At 46.0% G+C, this 27,687-nt stretch overlaps 1 protein-coding gene across 7 annotated transcripts in view; it reads left to right on the top strand.

The window, feature by feature from the left end:
* The window catches only part of LOC147122084 (disabled homolog 1-like), a 454,991-nt gene that overhangs the window by 299,982 nt on the left and 127,322 nt on the right, over nucleotides 1-27,687 (top strand). Inside the window, exon 1 of one of the 7 annotated variants that reach the window (XM_085982826.1) lies at nucleotides 13,650-13,726. The exons of the other annotated variants lie outside the window; for them this stretch is intronic. Coding sequence (XP_085838952.1) covers nucleotides 13,720-13,726 — 7 coding nt within the window. The 5' untranslated portion in view covers nucleotides 13,650-13,719. Of the gene's footprint in view, nucleotides 1-13,649; nucleotides 13,727-27,687 lie in introns of those variants that run through there. 7 annotated transcript variants of the gene reach the window in all.

Below are 27,687 nucleotides of genomic sequence, written 5' to 3'. Positions count from 1 at the left end.
AGCATCCGTGTGATTATTTAATAACAGCATATCCACTGAACCACGGATCCAACAGTGGCGACGAGTGTCGATTCGAATCTACCTGCAACATAAAAAATAAAAAAAATAGTCGAGGCCAGGAACACGGGCGTCGACCACGAGCAACCGCCCAGCAGTCAGGCAGAGATTGAACTTCGCAGGGGAGGCTGTGGAGAGTCGGGCTTGGTTCCCCAGCCACGACGAGCAGCAAGAGACCGACGACAGATCCAGCGCAGACCCTTCCCGAGCAGCGGCGGCTGGAGCCGACCGACGGCGGAGAGAAAGCCGAGCAGCGTCGACGGGGTAAGACAGAGGGTGAAGAGCGCAGGGCGCAGCCGGGGGTTGAACACCGAGCGGCGTCGAGAAAAAGAAAACAAACCGGAGAGAGAGAGGGTAAAGAAACAGCCGGGTTCTAGACTGAGCGGCGTCGAAAAATATAAAAAGAAGAATGCGCAGAGCACAGCCAGGGCTCACGGGCTGAACAGGGTCCGCGGGGCGAAGAAAGGGGAGCGCGGGAAACGCCATTGAGCCGCGGAGAAGAAGAAAGAGCGTGGGAGACGCCATTTTTAGAAGCCGCAGCGGAGAAGAAGGGCAAGCGCGGGAAGGAAGGAAAGCGCGGGAGATGCCATTTTGTGCCAGCGGAGAAGAAGTGGAAGCGCGGGAGGCGCCATTTTTGACAGTTAACTCACACCCAAGGATGCCGAAGAGTGGCAGTATCTCTACGTTCGACAATGAAGTCGAAGATTGGGCGACATATGTGGAACGTATTGAGGTGTACTGCAGGGCGAATGAAGTGCCAGATGCTAATAAAGCACTGGTACTGTTAAATTCCATGGGTGTAAAAACTTATGGGTTACTGCGAAATCTAATAACCCCAGAGAAGCCGGTAAACAAGAATTTTGAAAGCATAGTAGAAATCCTACAGGACCACTTAAACCCCACACCGCTGCTGATAGCAGAACGATTTAAGTTCCATAAAAGGAACCAACACAAAGACGAAAGCAATGCTGAGTACCTAACGGAACTGCGCAAGCTATCGAAAAAGTGCCAGTTTGGAGTGGGACTAGCAGACACGTTAAGGGACAAGTTTGTGTGTGGGCTACAAAGTGAAGGAACCCAGAAACGGCTTCTATCAGAAAAGGACCTTACGCTGGACAAAGCTTTCAGTATGGCAGTATCACACGAAGCAGCCGCAAGGGGCGCTGCAGAGATACAACGGAGACCGCAAGAATATGGCACCAATGAAACAGGGAACAGGGAAGTGCTATCGCTGCGGCAGAACAACACATGACCAGAAAGATTGTTGGTTCAAGGACCAAGTGTGCAGACAGTGTGGGAAAGCAGGACACATAGCAAGTGTCTGCAGGTCTGGGAAGAAAACCAACAGTAAGAAATCTCCACAGGAGAAGTACAAAAAGGTACACCAGGTGATGGACAGTGGTTCAGACGAACAGAAAAGTGACACAGACTCCGGAATCAAGCAGCTGGGTTGTCTGAAACTACATAAGATAACAGAAATGGAGGATCACCAGACTATCTGGGTTACGCTCAAGATAGACGGAGTCCAAGTGAAAATGGAATTGCACACAGGGTCAGCTCTAACAGTCATAAACCAAAGAGACTACAAGCGGCTATTTTCACACATACCCTTGAAAGCTAGAGATTGTCTTGAAGACGTATACGGGGCAAAAAGTCTACCCCAAAGGAAAAATAAGGGTGAAAGTGACATATAAAGGCCAGGAAATACCTAAAATGGATATATATGTATTGCCAAATGGAGGACCACCAGTGCTAGGACGTGAATGGATCCGGAAGACACAATTAGATTGGCATTCCATACAGACACTGAAGGTTGAGGCCAAAAAGGATGACGACGTCACACCTGGATGACTGTCAAAAATGCTAACTGACGCAAAAGAAGTGTTCCAGGAGGAACTAGGAACACTAAAAGGAATAACAGTGATGTGCCTCAATAATTCCGAGACTCGAAGTTAGCAGAACAAAACAAGGCTTTTATTAACTTAGAACGTAACACGTAAGAGAGAGAGATGTCTTCCTTCTGGAGACTGAGGCCAGACTGAGTTAGCTTACAAACGGGGCCAGGTATGGGCGCAGCCCTACACACAGCACATTCCAGCACATTCCAGTATACAATACAGCACATTCCAGTACACAATACAATGAGGTCTGGGGGAAGGGAAATGACACTGAAACCGATCTCAGTCACAGGCAGTGATGAATGGAAATATTTCATCACATTCACCCCTTCTATAGATTTAGTCTGTTCGGGGGTTTGATAGTCCTCTGCGACCGACGTGGCTGTTGCGGTGCCGCGGGTGTCGGCTGGGTGTCCCCGGTAGCCTCCTGGGTCTCTGCCGGGGGTGCCGCCAGGGTTGTTGAAGGGGTAGTTGGTGGGGGTGCCGTTGGTCGGTGTTCTTCCGGGGGTGATGAAAGAGTAGTGGGTGGGTAAGAGTTGCTGTGATCGTCGTTGCCGCTATTGCCGTGGTTGTTGTCGATGCCGGCTGGGGCGACGTCTTTTATGGACACGGTGTCCTCCCTTCCGTCGGCGTGCCGGACATATGCGTATTGGGGGTTGGCGTGGAGTAGGTGTACTGGCTCCACGAGACGGTCCATCTTGTGGCCCCTCACATGCCTTCGCACGAGTACCGGACCTGGGGTGGAGAGCCATGACGGCATGGATACGCCTGAGGTGGATTTCCGGGGAAAGACAAACATTCGTTCATGAGGCGTGGTATTAGTGGCCGTACACAATAGCGACCGTATCGAATGGAGCACATCCAAGAGGACTTCCTGCCAGCGGGAGATAGGGAGGCCCTTGGTCCTTAGAGCTAGAGTGACTGCTTTCCATACTGTCCCGTTCTCTCGCTCCACTTGGCCGTTACCCCGGGGGTTGTAGCTGGTGGTACGGCTTGTGGCGATCCCCCTGGACAGCATGTACTGGCGTAGCTCTTCACTCATGAAGGACGCCCCCCTATCCGTATGGATGTAGCTTGGCATACCGAACAGGCAGAACAGGCTGTTGAGGCATTTAATGACCGTGGCGCTGGTCATGTCTGGGCAGGGGAAGGCGAATGGGAACCGGGAGTATTCGTCCACAATGTTCAGGAAGTAAACATTGCGGTCGACGGACGGGAGGGGGCCCTTGAAATCTAAGCTGAGCCGCTCAAAGGGCCGTGTAGCTTTGATTAAGTGGGCTCTATCTGGGCGGTAGAACCGAGGCTTGCACTCAGCGCAAGTGCGGCAGTTCCTGGTCAGGGACCGAACTTCCTCAATCGAGTAGGGTAAGTTACGGGACTTTATGAAGCGGAACAGCCGCGTGACCCCTGGGTGGCAGAGGTCGTTGTGGAGGGTCTGTAGCCGATCCCCGGTGGCGCTGGCACACATCCCTCGTGAGAGGGCGTCAGGGGATTCGTTAAGGGCCCCTGGCCGGTAAATGATGTCATACTCGAAGGTGGAGAGCTCGATCCGCCACCTAAGAATCTTATCATTTTTAATCTTCCCCCTCTGTTTATTATTGAACATAAACGCTACCGACTGCTGGTCGGTAAGTAGGGTGAAGCGTTTGCCGGCTAGGCAGTGGCGCCAGTGGCGCACTGCCTCCACGATGGCTTGGGCCTCCTTTTCCACGGAGGAGTGTCTGATCTCGGGCCCTTGGAGGGTCCTCGAGAAGAAAGCTACGGGCCGCCCCGCCTGGTTGAGGGTGGCCGCCAAGGCGAAGTCAGACGCATCACTTTCCACTTGAAATGGAGTGTTCTCGTCCACTGCCTGTAGCGTGGCCCGCTCAATATCCTGCTTAATGCTTTTGAAGGCGGCGTGGGCCTCAGCAGAGAGCGGGAAAGAGGATGCTTTCAAGAGGGGGCGGGCTTTGTCGGAGTAGTTGGGGACCCATTGGGAATAATAAGAAAATAACCCCAGGCATCTTTTCAGGGCTTTGGGAGTGTTGGGCAGGGGCAGCTCCCGTAGGGGGCGCAATCGGTCGGGGTCTGGTCCGATTTCCCCATTCTCCACCACGCTGCCTAGTATGCAGAGGCGCGTGGTGTTGTAAACGCACTTGTCCTCGTTGTAGGTGAGGTTGAGTTTTTGTGCGGTTTTCAGGAACCTCTCGAGGTTCGAGTCGTGATCCTGCTGGTTGTGACCGCAGATGGTGACGTTGTCGAGGTAGGGGAAGGTTGCCTGCAAGTGGTGGTCATCGACCATGCGGTCCATCTCCCTCTGGAAGACCGAGACCCCATTCGTCACCCCAAAGGGGACTCTGAGGAATTGGTAGAGGCGTCCGTTCGCCTCGAAGGCGGTGTACGGGCGGTCCTCTGGTCTGATAGGGAGCTGGTGGTACGCTGACTTGAGGTCGATGGTGGAGAACACCCGGTATTGGGCGATTTGGTTCACCATTTCTGATATGCGGGGTAGCGGGTAGGCGTCTAGTAGGGTGTACCTGTTGATCGTTTGACTATAGTCGATCACCATCTGTTTCTTCTCGCTACCCCTTACCACCACCACTTGGGCGCGCCACGGGCTATTGCTGCGTACAATAATGCGCTCTTTCAGGAGCCTGTCTACCTCGGTCGCGATAAACCGCCTGTCCTCCCAGCTGTACCTCCTGCTTTTGGTCGCTATTGGCCGGCAGTTAGGGGTAAGGTTCGCGAATAGCGAAGGCGGCTTTACCTTCAGGGTAGCCAGACCGCACACTGTGAGGGGCAGCTGGGACCCACCGTACTTGAGCGTGATGCTTTGGTGGTTGCACTGGAAATCCAGGCCCAAGATCACGCTCGCACATAGGTTCTTCATGATTAATACTTTAAAATTATCATATACAGTTCCGTTAACGCACAATTGTACCATGCAGTAACCCAGAATGGTCGATGTCTGGGTTTTGTCAGCCATAGAGATGGTACCCTGAGTAGGGACCACCTTTAGGGAGAGTTGTTGTGCCAGTTCTGGGTGGATAAAGCTCTCCGTGCTTCCACTGTCAATTAAGCATTTAACCCGGCACCCGTTTACCTCGATGTCCACCATTGATCTGGATAGCGGGTGCGGCCTGGTCTGGTCCACTGTGACCGATGCCACTGTAGGGCCCTGATCGATACAAGATGGCGTCCACGCTGTCTACTCACAAGATGGCGGACCCCACGAGGTCGGGCAAGATGGCGTCCAAGATGGCCGCTCCCACGGCGCACACGCGGCGGTGGCGGGTTTTCCGGCGGTTGGTTTTCCGGCGGGGTTCCCTCTGCACACCTTCCCGAAGTGCCCCTTCTTACCGCACTTAAAGCAGGTGGTGCCTTTCGCCGGGCACAGGTTTCTGGTGTGCTTTGGCTGCCCGCAGAAGTAGCAGTTGGGTCCCTGACGCGTCGCGGCTGTCGTAGGGCTTCTGGGGGGAGAGCGGGGCCCAGCCGGTGTCGGGCTGTCGGGCGGGGAAGATGCCTTCCAAGATGGCGGCGCCCTCGGTGCACACGTGGCGGCGTGGACGGCGCGGGCTGAAGAGTAGGCGTCCGAGTTTCTCTGGGCCACATCCAGGGATCGCGCGGTGTCCGCAGCCTGTTTCAGGTCCGACCCCGTTTTTTCCAGCAGTCTTTGCCGGATGTAAGTGGAGCTGAGGCCTGTGATGAAGGCATCGCGAACAAGCTCGTCAGTGTACACTGCGGCTTTTACATCTCGGCACTTGCAGTCTTTGCCAAGCATTTTCAGGGTGCTTAGGAACTCCTCCACCGATTCCCCAGGTCGCTGTGCGCGGGTGGCGAGCAGGTGCCTAGCATACACCTCATTCGTAGGCTGCTGGTAATGCGCCTTTAAGATGTCGCAGGCGGCCAGGTACGTCTCGGCGTCTTGGATGAGGGGGTAAACCCGGTGGCTTACCCAATTCCGCAGAATTCCGAGTCTCATCCTCGCAGCGTCCGTAGCGTCTTTGACGGCTGCGGAATTGTCCAGGAAGAATTCCATACACTCAAACCAGTTTCCGAAGCGTGCTGATGCGTCCGGAGCATGTTGATCCAAATCCAAACGTTCGGGTTTCAGGAGTTGATCCATAGTGTTGAAAAATAAGTTAATAAAATTGATGTGCCTCAATAATTCCGAGACTCGAAGTTAGCAGAACAAAACAAGGCTTTTATTAACTTAGAACGTAACACGTAAGAGAGAGAGATGTCTTCCTTCTGGAGACTGAGGCCAGACTGAGTTAGCTTACAAACGGGGCCAGGTATGGGCGGAGCCCTACACACAGCACATTCCAGCACATTCCAGTATACAATACAGCACATTCCAGTACACAATACAATGAGGTCTGGGGGAAGGGAAATGACACTGAAATCGATCTCAGTCACAGGCAGTGATGAATGGAAATATTTCATCACAAACAGCAACGATTAAAATAGAGGAAAATGCAAGGCCAAAGTTTCAGAAGGCCAGACCAGTGCCTTATGCGATCAGACCAGCTGTTGAAGCAGAGCTGGAAGGGTTGGAACGTTCAGGAGTACTGTCCAAAGTGGACTGGAGCGAGTGGGCTACACCCATCGTTCCTGTAATGAAGAGGTCGTTGAGTAATACGCCTGGGGAACCAAAGAAGGTCCGCATCTGTGGGGATTTTAAGGTGACAGTGAACCCAGTCCTTCACACGGTACAATATCCGCTTCCACGAATTGAGGATATTTTCGCCTCGCTATCTGGAGGTAAACGCTTCACCAAAATTGATCTAGCCCAGGCGTACTTGCAAATGGAGGTAGAAGAAGCTTCGAAACAATACCTTACGATCAACACTCATAAAGGTCTCTATCAATACAACCGGCTGGTGTTTGGAGTAGCCTCGGCTCCGGCTATCTGGCAAAGGGCGATGGATCAGGTCCTGCAAGGGATTCCAGGGACCCAGTGTTATTTGGACGACATCTTGGTCATGGGCGAAAATGACGGTGATCACCTCGCCAACTTGGAGAAGGTGCTCACCAGATTAAAGGAGTATGGGCTACTAGCTAATTGCCACAAGTGCGAGTTTTTCCAGAAACAGATCTCGTATTGTGGCCACGTCATCGATGAAAAGGGGTCACATATGTCCCCTGACAAGATTGAGGCCGTAGCCAAGGCTCCAGCACCGGAAAATGTGTCACAACTGAGGTCGTTCCTCGGGCTGGTAAACTACTACCACAAGTTCTTACCAAATTTGTCTACGGTATTACACCCACTGAACACCCTACTGCAAACAGGGGTACCATGGAAGTGGGATGACGAATGTAGACGAGCTTTCCAGAAGTGTAAAGAATTGATCACATCAAAAGAGGTATTGGCCCATTTCAACCCAGCACTACCAATTCGTTTGGCATGTGATACATCACCCTATGGTATTTGAGCGGTGCTGTCGCACAAATTCCCTGACGGGTTGGAGAGGCCAGTAGCCTTTGCGTCTCGGTCACTAACCTCAGCCGAGCACAACTACGCCCAGATTGACAGGGAGGCCCTCAGCCTAGTATGCGGAGTAAAAAAATTCAACCACTATCTGCATGGGCAGAAGTTCACCTTGCTGACTGACCACCAACCACTTGTCTCCATCTTTAATCCTAAGAAGGGCGTTCCAGTGATGACTGCACAGCGGTTACAAAGATGGTCCCTGTTTCTAGGGGTGAATCAATATGAAATAGAATATAAAGGCACGAAACAGCATGGGAACGCTGATGGGCTATTGCGCCTGCCACTGCCTACTGTGGAGGAAGCACCTGCAGTGGACCCTATCGAGATATTTTATTCGTCAATAATTGAACGATTGCCAGTAACGAACGCGGATATAGAGAAGGAGACCCGCAATGATCCGACACTGTCTCGGGTATATGAATTGACGGTGAGGGGATGGCCAACTCATGGCGACTCACTGTTGCCAGCATTCTCATCCAGAAGAGAACAGCTGTCAGTATGCCAGGGGACAGTGATGTGTGGATCCAGAGTGGTGATTCCACCCAAGTTAAGGGAGAGAGTGCTAAATGAGCTACATGAAGGTCATCTGGGGGGAGTGAAAATGAAAAGCCTTGCTAGGGCTTATGTGTGGTGGCCGGGAATCGATCAACAAATCGAAGACCTAACTAAGAGCTGCTTAGGATGCCAGAAGGGCCAAAATGCACCACCACATGCCCCTCTACACCCATGGGAGTGGCCCTCCTCTCCATGGCAATGGGTGCATATTGATTTCGCTGGTCCATTCATGGACTCAATGTTCTTAATAGCAGTGGATGCTCATTCAAAGTGGCCTGAGGTGATAAAAATGTCTTCAACCACTACAGAGAAAACGATTGCAGCCCTACGGACCATATTTGCCAGAAACGGGTTGCCAGAGCAGATTTGCTCTGATAATGGACCACAGTTTGTGTCCGACGAGTTCACAAAATTTATGAGAAGGAATGGGGTAATGCATTACACATCCACCCCGTATCATCCAGCCACAAATGGATTGGCTGAGAGGTTCGTACAAACCTTTAAGAAGGCGATAAAGGCCATGTGTGATGATGAAATTCCACTACAGCATAAGATGGACAATTTCTTATTAGCCTACCGAAACGCGACACATGCAGTTACCAACCAGACCCCGGCCATGATGTTCTTTAACCGAAGGTTGAGATCTCGTCTGGACTTGCTCAGACCAAATGTGCGAAGAAATGTTGAGGACAAACAATTCCAGCACATCAATGACAAGCCGACAAGGAGCTTCAATGTAGGACAACCAGTCTTGGCCCGTGACTATCGAACAGAGAAATGGCAACCCGGAACAATATGTACAAGGCAGGGGCCATTAATGTACACAGAGGATGTCGGGGAGAACATTGTGAGACGCCACGTAGATCAGATCTTAGCATCACAGGAACGCGTCAACCCCATGTCTCGAGTACCTGGGGATGAACCCGACATACCAGTAGCATCTACCTCAGACCCAGTAGCAGTGGAACCCGATGAACTACCCGATGAAAAGGGGTCAGAATCGCCTCTGCACCAAGAACAAGAACCTCCGGAAAGGCCCTATCCCGAAAGGGTCAGGAAGCCGCCCCAAAGACTGAATCTATAAATGGACTTTTGTTGTTTAATGTACATGTTGAAATGTTAATTGTTATTTGAATATTAGGGGTACTACTAATCTAAAAGGGGAGGAATTGTAGTGTATGTGCCTTTAAGTCAGAACTACTTTTACAGCTCCTGTATACTGTATACCGGCAGTGACCACACCTGTATATAAGCTTTGCGCATGCCTCTGTACCCCCAGTCTTGAGACTACCCTCCTCCAGTAAAGACCTGTTTATTGTTAATGTACAGCATCCGTGTGATTATTTAATAACAGCATATCCACTGAACCACGGATCCAACACAGTTGATGTAGCAAGGAGGTCTCAAGACCCTCAAACTCATTGATTATTTTTGAAAATGTATTACTCTTTCCTTCCATATGCTGTGATCATCCCTGTATCCAGGAATCTATCTATTGCCATGAAGGAATGTAATGAATCAGTCATCACTGCCTCTTGTAGAATCCTGTTCTACAGGTCAATCACCTTTTGGGAAGAGTAAAATTTCAGACATACTTCCTCCGTTTATATCAGTGGCCTAGATGCAAACAGGTTGTTTGACGTCAACTGTAAGTAAAGTAGCAGAAAGCTCAGATTTAAGCTTAACAAGCCTCAGATGAGTAGCAATCAGAAGAAAACAATGATTCCCAGCAAAAGCAGTTGATGCTTAACTCTTTTAAAAAGATCCTGGGTAAAATACTGGTTGGGAACAGTTTTCAATCTCTCTCTCTGGGTATGGAGAAAGAGAGTCCTCATGGTGCAAAAATATCTTTCCTTAAAATTACAAGTGCAGACAGATGCAGGTCAATATAAATAAGGACTGTATAAATAAGGGCATAAGGTATAACAGGAATGTACAAGAACAAAGATGTTACGATAACTTTGTGTAAGGTGGTGGTTAGAACACAATTACCATACTGTGTGAAGCTTCATGAATTCCAATATAGAAACGATTTTTACACAAAAGAGAGCACAGCATAAATTCCTGAGTGTAAATTGCAAACTTGCATTGCTGTTCAACATGATGTGCAATGTTTAACATTTTGCAGAAATTGTCCAGATTTTTTTTGCTTATGAATGAGGAAAGAGCCATGGAAGATTCTTGTTGCAATGGTGTCATGTGTAAAATGATGCAATGATGGTATTGCAATGCCTTTGCAGCATGTGCCTCAGTATAATTACCTTTAGAAAACTGCTAATATCTTTTTTAATGTACAGCCAGTGCCCAAATACTGAGAAGGTGAACCTGACAATGACTTTATCATATGCTTTGAAGGTTCTCAAATGGAATAAACTTTCTCTCCTTTTCTTCCTTACTGTGTATCTTTATACAAGTGAAAAGAAAACTGCTATTAATCTTTAGAGTAATTTTTATAAAAAGGATGGTTTGATGGATTATTGCTAGGACCTCAATGAGCGATGTCAGCAGAAGCCTGGGAGTAGGCCATTGATTTGCCCTCTCAAATCCAGAGGCAAATCTATTGGGCTAAACTGCGTTGTTAGCTTAATAGTGAGGATGCTACAATTGGCCTCAGTGCCTAATAGAAGGGGAGGGCAAGATCAGCCGTGCCTGACTTCTGATCACTAAAAGGTAGGTCCTTTTGATTCTGCTCAAGTAGTCTCCCAATTACAATATAAAATGCAATTCTTCAACAGTCTCACCTGTACTATGCTCAAAAAAAGTAGAACATTTAAATAGATAATTTTCTGTTTATTTTACGTTGATTTTTTTTTCAATTCTTTTAGAAATGGGGAATTGTGATGACTGAGAAAGAAACGGACTGAAAGGAGTTACTGAGCTTGAGATTGCAATTAAAACTGCATCATTGTTAAGTAATGTTGACTGGCTTTGAATAGCCCTAGGTCATCATATTAAAATGCTGAAGTTCAACAGATTCTGAGGCTGCTTTTATGGTGTAAATGTACTCATCTTTTATACCTCAGTGTTAAGAAAGTGACATGTATAAGAAGGTATGTGGCAGCATGACATTGAGAAATATAAATATTCATCAAGAGGCCTGACCCTATAGCTCACATCTCTACTGTGTTATGTTACCTGTTTATGACCTGAATATTTGTAACATTCAATGCCATGGTATCAAATGTGCTTCCCTGCTACATACCCTGTTTACATCTTCAATGTGATAGAATGGTAGCTGGCACTCTCCCGTGATTTGCTCAGGCACACCTGCCTAGAAATTAGTTTGTGCCCAATTTCGGGCACAGACCCAACAGTGTCCATGAACCACTGTGCTGATTCTAATGCACAAGAGGACCACGCAAAATTGGTCCTCTTGCATCATCAGGATGCGATTGGTGTGCTAGGGGCAAGAGACAGTGCGTCGGTCCTGAAGAGGATCAGAGTCAGTCAGTGGGGACAATGGCACCATCCCATGGTGAATCCAGGATGGGGGTGGGGGAGAAGATTGGGAAGGGGGCATCAGTTTAACATCTCAACCAACAGATTGCACCTTCAGCAGCATATCACTCAATGAAGTGTCAGTTTAGATTATTTACTCGAGTTTCATAAGTGGGGCTTGAACCCATGACCCTCTGACTTAGAGGTGAGAGTGCTACCACTGAGAAAGGCTGACATTTAATCAATAGAAAAGAGAGAGATGTTAAAGGTCAACATATAAAGCATTTCCAGGCTTCTTTGATAACTGTATCAGTCTGCATTCCTTGTGAAAATGGACACTGTGTATATATGTGGGGGATTAGGCTCCTAAACAAGTTCAGAGAAATTATTCCACAAGTCTAGTACATCTCTATTAATCCAACCACAACAGAGTCAATTTTACTTTGATAACATGTTAGGCCAATGTATTTAATATTCATAGAGCTGTGTTCTTTCTAAACTACCTTGAAATTATCAATCATACACAAGAATGAAAAATTAACTGCCTTTTGTGGTGGTAATTGCATTAAATAGTCCGAAAGGATTTGTGGGATTACTATATTAAAGTTGATTATGGGTTTTAAATCTAATCATTAGGATTCAAAGGGTTAATGATAGCAATTTATTAAAGCCTAGTTTCATTAGACTTGTCTTATTGTAAAATTAATATACTTACTTATAATAATAACGCAATGTTACCAACAGAGCGAGGGACTAATCAATTCCTATTATCAGTGTCCCTATTAGTCTTTATTCTGCTTGTGCATTGAAGCCTCACACAAAAAATTTGGATGAATAGAATGAATCCCACAAAAGGGAACACCGTCTGATAGATGGGGTTTGTTTGCTTTGGATTTCTAGATTTTCCCTGTCTACATAATTCTGTCTAACAGATGGCTATTTAATTAATAGGAGTAGAGACCTTCCATTTATTTATCATTCTGTTGTGAGTATGATTTGTAATAAAAAGTGTATATGTTTTTATATACTTCACACCTGGCATTTAAGGGACAGTCGAAATTTCTGCCAGCACAAGATTTCTCCACCCTTTTCCAGCAAAACGGTTGATGTTACACAGTTGGAAATAATGTACGATAAATCTCTCTTCCTCAACATTTCCTGGCAGGTCACCATTCAGGCAAGTCATTAATCACCTCCGCAGCTTTCTATCCTCAGCCCATCTGATAAGGTTTGCAACATCCATCCCAGTCCATACTTTGGTTGAACTATCTCCTTGGTGTTCTCAGCTGTTTCCTCCCATGATTTACTTGCCCTAGATTGCTGCCTAAACAGGCTCTCAAGAGGTTACAGGTACAGCGTGTGTAATTATTGCACGCCAATGTTTTGATTAATCAGTAATGTTGGATCCCAGAGTTCTTGTTGTTATGCAGCTAAAGTGTTGTGTATATGAATCCTCTGTTTGTTTGATAGAATCCTCCGAGAGCTTTTTGCCATTGATTTGATTTCCCTTACATTTGACAATCTGTTTTGACATGGTCAGGTTTGACCCTCTTTAAAAGTGGTTAGGAGTTGTGCAATGCAAGACTATACCAATTTACATAAACAATACAGTCTAGATTGATGAGTAGAAACATTTTGTCAGAAGCTTACATTTTTTTATTAAATAGTCCAGTGCTAGACCATTTAAACAACAGGATTCACTGCAACTACTTGTGGTTTAACTGTTGCAAGTTTAATCAAAGATATGTATGTTGTATGGAAATCCTAGGATCATATCTTAATATTCTGCTTGCTTTGTTTGTACTGTATGCATTCTGTCAGACTGTTTAATGTTGTCTGCCCTGCCCCTATAATATAGTTTTGCAATGTTCATTTTCGATAAGCTACATATAGCATTTGTAAGTCTACTGTAATGTTACAGTGAGAGTGTCAAGTCAAGTTCTCTGTGTGCAGTGATGTGGGTAAGCTTTTATGTTCTACTTTCAGTACAGTGGGATCAGTTGTTGGATGGGGTAACACACATCATAAATATTCTCAGGAACATTAGTGCCAGAGAGTGGCAGAGAACTGGTTTGGATCTGTGATCCTCCCTCTGGTGATTTCAGCCAGTCCCTTAGCAGCCGTTCCTTTTGGCACTGTGAGGGGCTTGAAGACAGGTCATCGGCCCATCTCATCAGTTGTCGAGTAGGATAGGAGGAGCTAAAGTGATTTTTTTGGGGCAGGGTACATATACTCCAATGGCAATGTTGTTTAAAAGCTACAGGGAACCGATGAAACAACTGGTAGATCTGCAATATCATGAAAGGTGACCTTTATTTTTTTCAGTCATTTTTAAATTTACTTGCCATTTTAAACTTGACTTTGTGTGCCAGCATATTTTATTTTGTCTGTGTGCTTGTTTTTGTAGTAAGCGGTTTTGAAGAGTAAAGAAGTATTGCATATTAATGTAAAATAAACACTTTAAGGGGAATGTCAAATCATTGAAAAATTTTGGGAAAAGTGTCAAAAATATCCTGGAGGGCATGTCCCAGAACACCGTAGGAATATATTTTATAGCATCAAAGCTCACTTCCCTCTTCAAAATTTCTAAACACACTACTGTAAAATTACAACCCTACGCACTTCATGTTTTTTCCTGTAAGACACCTGGTGGTATATTGGGCATAGTTGAGTCTTAAGTCGTGACAAGCTCATGTCACACTGCACTCCCATTAATAACTACTTCTTATCATATGTCATGCATGAGGCCATTGGGTTTCAGTTTTCACAGAAACATAGGAACAGGGGTAGGCAGTTCAGCCACTCGACCCTGCTTCGCCATTCAGTAAAATCATTGCTGATCTGTACCTCAACCCCATTTACCCACCTTACCTCCATATCCCTTGATATTCTTGCCGAACAAAAATCTATCCGTCTCAGTCCCAACATCCACAGCCTTTTGGGGGAGAGAAATCCAAATTTCTAATACGCTTTGTGTAGAAAAAGTGCTTCCTGATTTCCTTCCTAAATGGCCTGACTCTAATGTTCAGAAATGTCCCCTTGTTCTTGATTCCACCACCACCAGAGGAAATAGTGTCTCTGTATCTACTCTGTGTAATCCTTTTAACACCTCGCTCAGATCACCCCTGAATCTGCTATACTTAAGGGAATACAAGCCAAGTTTATGCAAATAAACTGAGATGAGGAATGTGATCCCATAACACTAATAAAAATCCTAAAGTCCAATGTAATAAAAATAAATTTAACTTAGTCAGTCACTATGAAACCCTGTCCTTGGTCTTAGGCCTTTATTCAAGACTGTTCTTAAATTATGCATTGTTTATTTTGGAGTTGTCAGTTTTTTTGGCAGCTGTCAGTTGTTTTGAAGCTGTTACAGAGTTGGCAGGTATGTTTAAAGTCTGTGGTTCTGGACCATGTAATAATCCAGACCGCACTGTTGTCTCATCAGTTACTTTTGTGCCAAAGAAGCACAAATCAAACCACCATTTCTAGAATTATCACCAGTGGTGTCTTATAACTTGTATTGCTTTGGCTTAGAGGAGCAGTCTTCTTCAACAAGTGTTTGACAAACCTTTTTTTTGGCAAGCACTTAATGTGATAATTCAGTTCTATTGAAATGCCTCGTTGTAACTCAAATGGCAAATAGCTCATATCCCTTTCTCCTGATAAGGATAGTGCTGCTTTAATTTCTTTTAAAAGGATGTGCCTCTAATATTTTCACAAAGTATAAGCATAGCTAATGCGGTTAGTGCCCAGTCTGTACCACTGCTATTTTAAAGATCTGGAGCACAGAGAAGCAAAGTGCTCCAGATTTAAGCAAATTTATCTGGGTTGGCTCAATTCAAATTGATTAAGATTTTTTTTACTACCCTGAGCTCACTCTGACTATGCATTACTTCAAATTACTTTCAAGACCCTAAATGCCACAGGTGACTGTCTGGATTCTCACCTTATCTCTTCAATACCATTGTCTGTCAGCTTGAAATAATTAAAACTATAAAAAAAAAAAAATCTGATATGTGGAATCTGTTTGTGGAATCTTCTGGTATGTGCCCCGCTGGCACTGAATCTCAGCCTGGATTTACCATCTTCTAATAAATATATTCATTACTGTCATCCTCCCCGCTCAGAACTGAATCCGCAAAAGCTTGGTCCCTGAACACAACCAGTCCCTTATTTCTTCACCCATATAAACAAGTTCAGTATCACAGTTGAACACACAATTCTTTCACTGGTGATTCTAATTGTGATCATTCACCCAAGGAATCACATTTGTATCACACAACCATCTTTGGGAGTGTTTCATGCTCACTGAAGTGACGGAGACACCAATAAAATATTCCTGCCACGCAATCAGAGAGTGTAGGAAGCACAAATCGATTTTGAAAACAGATCTTTACAGAAACGGTAACAAAAAATGCCTGCCATTATTGTCTGATTATTTTTGCAGGATATTTTGAAGAATTCACACCTGATTGTTTAAAAGCATATTTATAAAAGTGTATTTTTTGGCAGTCTTGTTGTTACAAACTACCTGTGATCAAGTCACGGATAGAGCAATAATTAGGGTCAAAAATGTAAGAGTTATTTTTGGAATAAGGTTGGTATCAAAATAATTATTCTTGATGAATAGAATGTTTAATTATGATGAAAAAAGAATCACAGATGGAATTTCAAAATGCAGCCCTGGGGCAGTTTTGTATTGTGGACTTGATGGTAATTAATTTGGTCTTGTTAAAAGTCTGCTTTGAAGATTGCATGCAATATTTTTAGCTCGTTCAAAGAATTTGATGAATTTGCAAATATTGTGTGTCTTACTGGTTTTATATCATTTTAAGTTGTACTATTCAGCTATCAAAATGTATATAGTTGTTGCACAAAATGGAAAATGTGTGAATTTTAAAACTATGGCGTGTTTCCAGTATTAAGGGGATTAAGACCAGCCCTTTATTTTATCTTCTGCCTATGGGCAGGGATTAAATTTGCGCATGCAGCACTGAAGGACATTGGTTTTGACTACTGCCCAAGGCAAGAGTCTCCCCTTATCTTTCGGAATGTAATATCTTCCATTTCATAGCAAAAAGACTTAATTATTCGGAGATTGAGTCATTATATGGCTCGGTGTTAGGACCCCTCCTGTTTATAATTTACATTAACGACTTGGATATAGAAACTCAATAAAAACTGATCAAATTTGTAGGTAATACCAAACATAGAAGGGGCAATTGAATCTGAGAGAATGACAACATGAATTAGACAACATTATGTAAATGGGCAGGACAAAGGCAGATTAAATTTAATATGGATGAGTGTAAAGTACTGAATTTAAGAAGAGAAAGTGGGCAATACAAGTTTTTCACAGAATTCACAGAATCACAACAGTGCAGATAGAGGCCATTTCGGCCCATCGAGCCTGCACCGACACATATCCCACCCGTTCCCCGTAACCCCTACACCAACACATATCCCACCCTATCCCCGCGTATTTAATCCCCCTAAGGGTCAATTTATCATAGCCAATCAACCTAACCCGCACATCTTTGGACTGTGGGAGGAAACCGGAGCACCCGGAGAAAACCCACGCAAACACGGGGAGAATGTGCAAACTCCACACAGACAGTCACCCGAGGCCGGATTCGAACCCGGGTCCCTGGTGCTGTGAGGCAACAGTGCTAACCACTATGCCACCGTGCTGCCCGTGAATGCTGTCTAAAAAGCTAAGCATGAAGTCCAATCTCCTTTGAATAAGCCCACAGCTACCCTCTATGCCTCTCTTGTAGGGTTGCCAATCCTAGGATTGTCTCGGATTGTCCTGCAGCATCCACGAATTAAAGATTCATCTCCTGGAACCCTGCTGCAAATGAACCGGGAGAAGAATCATAGGAAATGTGCACTTTTCCCTTTGCAGCCACATTAAAACCCTTGCATGCCAAAGTGAACAGGGAGAGGTGTCTGGCACACTTTCAAAATGAATGCTTTTTGTGTTGCTTCATAGTGAATTTGTTTTGGAGAAACTCAGTCGTTAACAGCATTGCGTCATTTTTTAAATTCGTTTATGGGATGTGGGCATCGCTGGCAAGGCCAGCATTTATTGCCCATCCCTAATTGCCCTTGAGAAGGTGGTGGTGAACCGCCTTCTTGAACCGCTGCAGTCCATGTGGTGAAGGTACTCTCACTGTGCTGTTAGGTAGGGTGTTCCAGGATTTTGACCCAGCGACGATGAAGGATTGGCGATATACTTCTAAGTCATTATGGTGTGTGACTTGGAGGGGAACTTGGAGGTGGTGGTGTTCCCATGCGTCTGCTGCCCTTGTCCTTCTAGGTGGAAGAGGTCGCGGGTTTGGGAGATGCTGCCGAAGAAGCCTTGGTGAGTTGCTGCAGTGCATCTTGTAGATGGTACACACTGCAGCCACGGTACGCCGGTGGTGGAGGGAGTGAATGTTTAAGGTGGTAGATGGCGTGCCAATCAAGCAGGCTGCTTTGTCCTGGATGGTGTCAATGTTCTTGAGTGTTGTTGGAGCTGCACTCATCCAGGCAAGTGGAGAGTTATCCATTACACTCCTTAGTTGTGCCTTGTAGATGGTGGAAAGGCTTTGGGGAGTCAGGAGGTGAGACACTCGCCACAGAATACCCAGCCTCTGACCTGCTCTTGTTGCCACAGTATTTATGTGGCTGGTCCAGTTAAGTTTCTGGTCAATGGTGACCCCCAGGATGTTAATGGTGGGGGATTCGGTAATGGTAATGCCATTGAATGTCATGGGGAGGTGGTTAGACTCTCGCTTCTTGGAGATAGTCATTGCCTGGCACTTCTGTGGCGCGAATGTTACCTGCCGCTTATCAGCCCAAGCCTGAACGTCGTCCAGGTCTTGTTGCATGCGGGCATGGACTGTTTCATTATCTGAGGAGTTGTGAATGGCACTGAACACTGTGCAGTCATCAGCGAATATCCCCACTTCTGACTTTATGTTGGAGGGAAGGTCATTGATGAAGCAGCTGAAGATGGTTGGGCCTAGGACACTGCCCTGAGGAACACCTGCAACAATGTCCTGGGGCTGTGATGATTGACCTCCAACCACCACAACCATCTTCCTTTGTGCTAGGTATGACTCCAGCCAGTGGAGAGTTTTCCCCCTGATTCCCATTGACTTTAGTTTTACTAGGGCTCCTTGATGCCACACTCGGTCAAATACTGCCCTGATGTCAAGGGCAGTCACTCTCACCTCATCTCTGGAATTCAGCTCCTTTGTCCATGTTTGGACCAAGGCTGTAATGAGGTCGGGAGCCGAGTGATCCTGGCGGAACCCAAACTGGGCATCAGTGAGCAGGTTATTGGTGAGTAAGTGCCGCTTGATAGCACTGTCGATGACCCCTTCCATCACTTTGCTGATGATTGAGAGTAGACTGATGGGGTGGTAATTCGCCGGATTGGATTTGTCCTGCTTTTTGAGGACATGACATACCTGGGCAGTTTTCCACATTGCCGGGTTGATGCCAGTGTTGTAGCTGTACTGGAACAGCTTGGCTAGAGGTGCAGCTAGCTCTGAAGCACAAGTCTTCAGCACGATAGCTGGGATGTTGTCGGGGCCCATAGCCTTTGCTGTATCCAGTGCGCTCAGCCATTTCTTGATATCGCGTGGAGTGAATCGAATTGCCTGAAGACTGGCTTCCGTGATGGTGGGGACCTCAGGAGGAGGCCGATATGATCATCCACTCGGCACTTCTGGCTGAAGATGGTTGCCAATGCTTCAGCCTTGTCTTTTGCTCTCACGTGCTGGGCTCCACCATCATTGAGAATGGGGATATTCATGGAGCCTCCTCCTCCCGTTAGTTGTTTAATGGTCCACCACCATTCACAACTGGATGTGGCAGGACTGCAGAGCTTGGATCTGATCCGTTGATTGTGGGATCGCTTAGCCCTGTGTATAGCGTGCTGTTTCTGCTTTTTAGCATGCTGTGTTGCAGCTTCCCCAGGTTGGCACCTCATTTTTAGGTACGCCTGGTGCTGCTCCTGGCATGCTCTTCTACACTCCTTATTGAATCAGGGTTGGTCCCCTGGCTTGATGGTAATGGTAGAGTGAGGGATATGCCGGGCCTTGAGGTTACAGATTGTGCTGGAATACAATTCTGCTGCTGCTGATGACCCACAGCGCCTCAATGATGCCCAGTTTTGAGCTGCTAATGAATTCCTGATGTAACCTCCAGGAATACGTCCAACCAGAGATGGCAGCCCTCCTCACTTGGCATCCTCTGAAGGGCCCATCGAGGCACCTGTCGCTGACTCCTTATGAGCAGCAAACATACCAGCCCCCTCCTGCTCTCTTGCCAACCTTGCCACTTTGCACACTTTCAAGGCTCAGCTCCTTGCCATCCCACTCACCCCACCCACCATCTGGACTGTACTAATGGACCAACAATCATTATTCCTCTCCGCATTTCCCTCCAGAATGCCCATGAACAAGACTCCTGTGATTCTGGATGATTGCACTGACATTCTGGTTTTAACTGAAACATGGCTCATGGGTTGGGACTCCATGTCCCTTACCAAAACCTTCCCACCTAGCTAATCCTTTCCACCACCTGCCCCACCCAAGCCGCCGTGGTGGTGGAATGGCTGCTATCACTAAGTCACAACTTGATCTCTCCTCCTACTCCTCTGGCACCTTCTCCTCCTGCAAGCACCTCACCCTGTTCCACCCTTCTTGCTTCTTTAGAATCCTCACTGTCTAGCCTTGCACAGTCCCACCTCCAGTTTCTCCCTGAGATATTCTCCCTCCTTTCCTCCCTCAGCCACTGTACTGAGCAACTCTTCATCCTCAGTGATTTCAATCTCCATCTCTATTCCATTTTTTTCTTTCTCTCCTTTGAATTCACTGCCCTCCAAATAAACTCTGCTACCCAGTTTCATGATCACCCCCTTGACTTCACCATCTCCTGTGGTCCTTCTGTTTACATGGTCCCAATCACTGACTAGGCCATCTCTAACGACTTCATTGTATCCATCACACTACACTCTTCCACCCTACTTCCTTCTGTGTCCATTGCTAGTAAAAAACACCTCATGTTGTTACAACTACAGTTCAAAGCCCCAATTGTTTAACCTATGCACCTCCATTCACCATGATACCTCTTCAATTATCGATTTGTTCAACCACTCCCTCATCTCCACCTTTTGAAACTCTTGACCCCAGCAAAATCTACACTACCTCCCATCGCAGTCTTCCCCCGGTACTGCGCTCATCTTCACTCCCTCAAGTTCAAGTAGTGCAGACTTTACTGTATCTGGTGCATAACTGACTGAGCCATTTAACTCCAGATCTGGCTGGGCCTCAGGAAGCTCTACCGGGGCTCACTGCTCCTCTGCCAAAACCACCCACTATTCTAGGATCACTTTGGAGAGAAAATATAACCCCAGGCTGCTTTTTTCCACTACCAACATTTCCTTAAACCCCTCTCCTCTGCCTTCATCACCCTCCCCTCTAACACCGGTTCAGCGGCTTCTGCTAATTTGCCCTCTCTAATGAACCCTGTAGTACAGGACTGGGAAGGCGAGGGCTGCTGGCTGCTCACTGCAGTAGACTTCTCTTTTCATATTTCACACACATGCGTCAAATATTAAAACTGCCAGAACGTCAGTGGTAAACAGTAATGAAATATGTCTGCATACGTAAAGTGTGACCTAAGCAGTCAGTGGACTTGTGTGAATTGAATAAGATTGAGCTATCAGTGTTCATTATGGATAACATTATTTCTTGAATGTGAGTGAGATGGTTGTCATGATCAGGACCACTGGTTTATGGTGACAAAATAAGTGAAGTTCTGTTTTTCTTTGTTAATTTATGGGATTCCAAGATGTGTGGGATCACATTCTGCAATTCTCTCCGTCTTTCTGTGGAAACTGCAAACCAGTAGCTCTGACCGTGACCCTGAAAACACATGAGGAAACACGAGAGTGTGCATCTGACACTTACCAGTGCAGAAAGATGTACTTGCTCCCCCTAATGGCTTAGTGGGTAAATGCAGCGGCACTAAACCATATGGACCATAAAGATCCCAGATTTGATCCCAAGGCCGGAATTTTGCTGGCGCTCAGAGTAACGGTTTGGAGGCGGGTACATGTCAAAATCACAAAGATTGACAGCGGGTCGGTATCCCGCTGTAAACCCGCCTCCTCGTCAGTTTCCCAAGTGTCGGGTCTGTCATCCCTGAACAGAACAGACACCAAGTGGCGGGGCAGCCAATTTAGATACTTAAAAACTTGTTAAAAGGTAGTTAAGCACCATTTTACCACATACTTACCATTTTACCAGCTTTTCCACTAGATTCCCGGAGCGCGGGGATCATGTCAGGTAAGTAGGTCAGGTGTTGTGTCAGCATGGAATGATTTACTAACCTGACAGTTGCAAATGTTCTATAAAAGCTCCCATTTCATAGCTCTTCACTTTCCAAGGTTAGAAGCTGTTGCTTACTGCATTTGGAAGACAGATTGACCTTTATGCAGGTTGCAAGTGTTTGGAGCAAAATCTCTATCCAGTGTCACCTCATTGGAACAACCTCTCTCACCATTGACACATCGCTTCTGTCATCTCAACCTCGCCTGTCATCTATTCCATCAGCATTGGTGCCCTTGAAAAAATCTCAGCTTGGTCCTCAGAATCCCAACACGATCAGCCCCAACACCAGCATACACCGGGCACACCAGCAGCACCAACATCCACACCAACCTTCTCCACAATCAACTGATGTTGCACTGGACACAGGGCATCATCACCTGTGCACATTCCTGCCCGGGACACCAGCAATGGCCTCACCATGTCCTTCATTTAACACTGTACACGCTGGCTGCCACATGATGCACCGGGTTGGCACCACCCCACGCCAACACCATAAAGCATCCCTACAATGTGCAAGCCATTCCTTTCACACTTATCACCATTGAGGGGGACAGGACGTTATGTCTCGCCATTCACTGGAACTCACTAAGACACTTTCAAAGGTGCACACAAATCTGTCCAAGAAGATAAGGTGGTGAAAATAAGTATTTCAATGCTTGACAACACATTAACAGAAGCTTTACACGAACATTGGCTAAAGCACACAAGTGCCTACCCTTGTGTGTTGTTAGTTTGAATGATTGGACGAGGATGAGGGTGAGTGTGAGGAGTGGCTAGTGAGATGGGAAAATGATAATGTAGATAGAGAGGGATGGGTGGAGGTGCAAGGTAAGTTGGTGTGAGTAAGGATGTGCAGGAGTACGGTAGGGAAGGCAGAGTGATGGGGATGTGATGAGTGGCACAGCAGGATGAGGTTGAGTGTGGCTTTGCAGTAACGTTTCGTAATCTATTGAGATCATTGAAAGGTTTGCGCCAATGCACCCAGGTCCTCCTGACAAATCCCTGCTTGTGCCCTCCTGTGCAATGTGCAACCAGGCTGGGTTGATCTCCTGGGGAGGTCTCTTCCGCCCATTGGGAGGGAAGAGAACCTCCCTGCGTGCTGTGACTCCCTCCATAAGCATATGGAGGGAGTCATGGGAGAGCCTGGGTACAGCCATGCACCTTTGTGCAGTGCTGTTAGCATTTGCAGCACCTCAATGCTATAGAACACTGACAGCACAACTGTCAAAATGAATGTGGACATGGCCCCTTTAAGGAAACCGGCTGATGACACATCATCAGATGACGCCATCAGACCCGCTTCCTTTTAATTGGCCGCAAACCTCGCACAGCGGGCTTAACAAGCCCAATCAGGGCAAAATCACTTGGAGGAGGCAGGATGAAGACGGGAGCGGGATTTGAGGCTGCTGCCTACTCTGGCCACACCGGACTCGCAACGGCTGCCGAAATCGCGGCCCTAGTGTGTGCTGAGTTAGCTGATCTCAACTGGTGCAACAACAAGGGATTACAATTGGTCTCGTCACTCTAGACTAGGAAAGGGAAAAGTCATCCAGAGCTGTCAGTGAGGACGGGATGAGGCTTGAATACAATGTTCTCCATGGTTGAATAGCCTGTCAGCACACAATGTCCAGGCTCATGTGTGAAGAATGACTACGTAGGCACGATACTGAGGCGCTGCCGGCCCCCATGGAACTTTACCATAGTGCAATTTAATGCCTCAATTGAGAACATAAGAAAGTATTCATCTATATTCCCTAGAATTATATTGGAAGAATCTGATCTTGAATCGTCTAGGAGTATTTAAATATCGTGCTGCTTATATTCCAATGATTGCTGCTCTCAACCAAGTTTATGGATCAGCAGTTCTAGTAATTAGCAGCCTCTGATGAAGTGTGGTGTCACCACTCTTCCGTTTTACCTAAATCTACTATCAGTGCCATAGCCTGGTTCAAAATATTAATTTCCTTCCTTGCTAAATATGATATATAGAATATTGGATATTTGTGATTACAAGGCTGTAATAAAATTTATGAGCATGATCTAAACTCCAAGATTTGATTATAGCCCTGAAAAGAATCCTTGGTCTATTACTAGTTTTTGAATAATATATAACCAGACAATTTCTTACAGGTGATTACATTCACAATTCTTATCTTTTTATGGCTGAGATTTTACAGCCATGGAGGTAATCTGAGAGCTGAACGGTGCACTGGGCTATTCATAGAAGGCTATTAACCTGGTTTGTGGTGTCACTGATCCAGCTTTATTGATAATTAATTTGCAGTCAATTACTTAGGGAATCAGCACGCAATGCATGGCAACAAATCAAAATGTTCTGTAGCTTCCAACAAGGGAAACACCTCCTGGTCAAAATGTTTGTGTGTTCCCAGTGCAATCCTGACCAGTTTCTGACAGACGTCTATGTCCTGAGTAAAACTAGTAGCTGGTTTCTCACAATGCTTTGCTTTCCACAACATTAATGTTCAGTACAAAATAAATCGAGAAGATTGTGAAATTACAATTGGAGGCAGTTAATGGGCTCCTCTGATAATTCAGTGGCAATTGTAACACTCCCACCACGACCTTGACTGAGATCAATTATCTCAGCAAAGACAAGGATTGAACCCGAGACCTCCCTGTATGGTTTAGTAACGCGCCACATGGTGCACTTGGACACTGAACTATTGCAGAGGCTTACAACAGCACTTTTATCTGAATGTCCCTTCACAGAGTGGCTTGGAAATATCTATCATGGAACAATTATGTTTGCGCTTATAATTTGGTTTATCAAATGACACATTAATTAGATAGGTTCTTTGTACTGCAAAATTACAAATGACCACTAAAGCCCAGAGTGACATGTCAGTAATACTTGGACTCTGTGCCAGATATTTGGGGGTAGAAATTGGCCCTCGTTGTACACATTTTCTGGGCTGAAAACGGGAGCAAAGAAGGGAAGCTATGCCCTACACCCTAGAGATGCCTGAAATATGTCTGACACCATATTGGACAATATTCAGGCGTCCTGGGCGGCCACCATAAACAGGCAGTACGTCCCTTAAATATGTTAATGAGGGACCTTATTCCAGTTGAAAGACCTCTTGAAATTCGCTAGCGCTGACCCTGCTTCACTCAGTGTTTCAACATAAAGGTAAGTTTTTCTTTTTAAAACTTACTTTAATGTGGAGCAGGGAGGAGCAGCAATTCTCCTCCCCCATCCAGAATGTGCCTCAGGGCAGCTGCCCATAGTGGATCAGGCCACACAGTTGAGCTGCCTCTGGAGGCACACCAGGCACTGGACCTAGGGTTGCCAACCCTTCAGGATTGTCCTGGAGTCTCCAGGAATTCAAAATTAATTTCCTGGACACTGCTGTGAGCAACCCGGGAGAAAAATCATTAAAAAAAATCATGTGTTTTTTTTTCATTTTCTTTTAACACTTTATTAATTATAAAAACACCGGAATTGGGAAAATAGCCTGTTTGACTGGGTGGTGCGGTTAAAGGCAGCTGGTCATGTGAGGAATCCTCCAGGAATATATCCGACCAGAGTTGGCAATGCCGCTGGCAGCTCGCCCCGATTATTCAGATGAAGCCTGAGGCCCAATTTCAAGCGGGCCTCTGCGCCCAGATCACGCCGGCCTGGTGGCGCGAACAAATTTTTACCCCTTTGTCTCTGTTTAAAACCCAACTCATGCTGTGGCTTCCCTGAAAGAATGGAGTACCATTATATAAAAAAAGGGCAGGATGCCTGCAGGTGTATGGGATACTTTTTCAGCAAAAGCCTGCCAGAGAGTGCAGCAGAACAATCATGACTGAATTGGGTGGAGGTGTGGAATAATAGGTTATACCCTAAACTATAAATTATCAAAGGGTTGTAAATTGAACAATTTGAAGCATATTGTGCAGAGCATAATGGCTATTAATTTTATTTGAAGTAGACTTATGGGAGGCGAAATTTGGTTATGCCCCGTTTGGGGGCAGTAACCGAATTATCGCCGGTGATTTAGTGCCCGGCGCAGAACATAAGAACATCAGAAGTAGGAGCAGGAGTAGGCCATACGGCCCCTCAGGCCTGCTCCGCCATTCAATAGGATCATGGCTGTTCTGAATCTAGACTCACGTCCACTTCCCTGCCCTCTCCCCGTAACCCCTAATTCCCTTATCTGCTAGGAAACTGTCTATCTCCGTTTTAAATTTAATGTTGCAGCTCCCACAGCTCTCTGGGGTAGCAAATTCCATATATTTTCTACCCTCTGAGTGAAGAAGTTTCTCCTCATCTCAGTTTTGAAAGGGCAGCCCCATATTCTAAGATTATGCCCCCTAGTTCTAGTCTCACCTATCAGTGGAAACATCCTCACCGCATCCACCCGATCAAGCCCCCTCACAATCTTATATGTTTCGATAAGATCGCCTCTCATTCTTCTGAACACAATGAGTAGAGGCCCAACCTACTCAACCTTTCCTCATACGTCAACCCCCTCATCTCCGGAATCAACCGAGTGAACCTTCTCTGAACCGCCTCGAGAGCAAGTATATCTTTTCTTAAATATGGAAACCAAAACTGCACGCAGTATTCCAGGTGTGGCCTCACCAATACCCTGTATAACTGCAGCAAGACTTCCCTGTTTTTATACTCCATCCCCCTTGCAATTAAAGCCAAGATTCCATTGGCCTTCCTGATCACCTGCTGCACCTGCATACTAACTTTTTGTGTTTCATGCACCAGGACCCCCAGATCCCTTTGTACTGTAGCACTTTGCAGTTTCTCTCCATTTAGATAATAACTTGCTCTTTGATTTTTTCTGCCAAAGTGCATAACCTCACACTTTCCAATATTATATTCCATCTGCCAAATCTCTGCCCACTCACTTAGCCTGTCTATGTCCTTTTGCAGGTTTTTTATGTCCTCCTCACTCACTGCTTTCCCTCCCATCTTTGTATCGTCGGCAAACTTGGATATGTTGCACTCGGTTCCTTCCTCCAAATCGTTAATATAGATTGTAAAGAGTTGGGGACCCAGCACTGACCCCTGCGGAACACCACTAGTTACTGATTGCCAGCCCGGGAACGAACCATTTATCCCAACTCTTTGTTTTCTGTTAGATAGCCAATCTTCCACCCATGCCAGTATATTACCCCCAATCCTGTGATTTTTTATCTTGATCAGAATCTTTTGTGTGGCACCTTGTCAAATGCCTTTTGGAAGTCCAAATACACCACATCCACTGGTTCCCCTTTATCCACCTGTAGAAGTGCCTTACTTCTTAGCTCTGGGTAATGACTCAATACACACTTGGATTCGTCAGACGGACAGGCCTTTTATTTTACTTCACTTGCAAGGGGAATCAGCACCTCCACTCAAGGGGTGAGGCTACTATTCCCATGATACAGTGTAAACGTTCTATATTTATACAGTGTAACAAACAAGTTTGATTGAAATCCCTTTGTTCCTCTATCAGGATACATTTTAGATTAATCATCAGGTAGAAATAACATATTGACAGAAGGATCCTGGACACATAAGTCAACCGTTAATCTATAACAGGGCATGAATCGTGTAACCGGAGGTCCTCTTTAATCATATATAAGGGAGGCAAGCTTTGCTTTCGGTCACAAGTTATCAGGTCATCGGTACATCAAAGAAACTCATTATTCCACTTCTACATTCTCATTAGGTGGGCAGGCATCTGTTCTTGGCTGTAGTTCGAGTACGTGCAATAGCTCTAGTTACACATCGACACTTGCCCAGTGTCAAGTCTGAAAACTTTTACCCAGCAAGCACTTGAAATTAACCCCTTATATCATGTAGATTTCCTCATTCCCCCCTTTTGTCCTTTCTAAGGACAATCTATCTCGCTAAGTTTAAGAAACTCTA

Source organism: Somniosus microcephalus, chromosome 3 (assembly GCF_052327205.1).
Source record: "Somniosus microcephalus isolate GS21.2 chromosome 3, FLI_Smic_1.0, whole genome shotgun sequence".
Classification (NCBI taxonomy): domain Eukaryota; kingdom Metazoa; phylum Chordata; class Chondrichthyes; order Squaliformes; family Somniosidae; genus Somniosus; species Somniosus microcephalus.
Note: the sequence above shows the minus strand (reverse complement) of the source record. Positions and strands in the feature narration are given on the sequence as shown.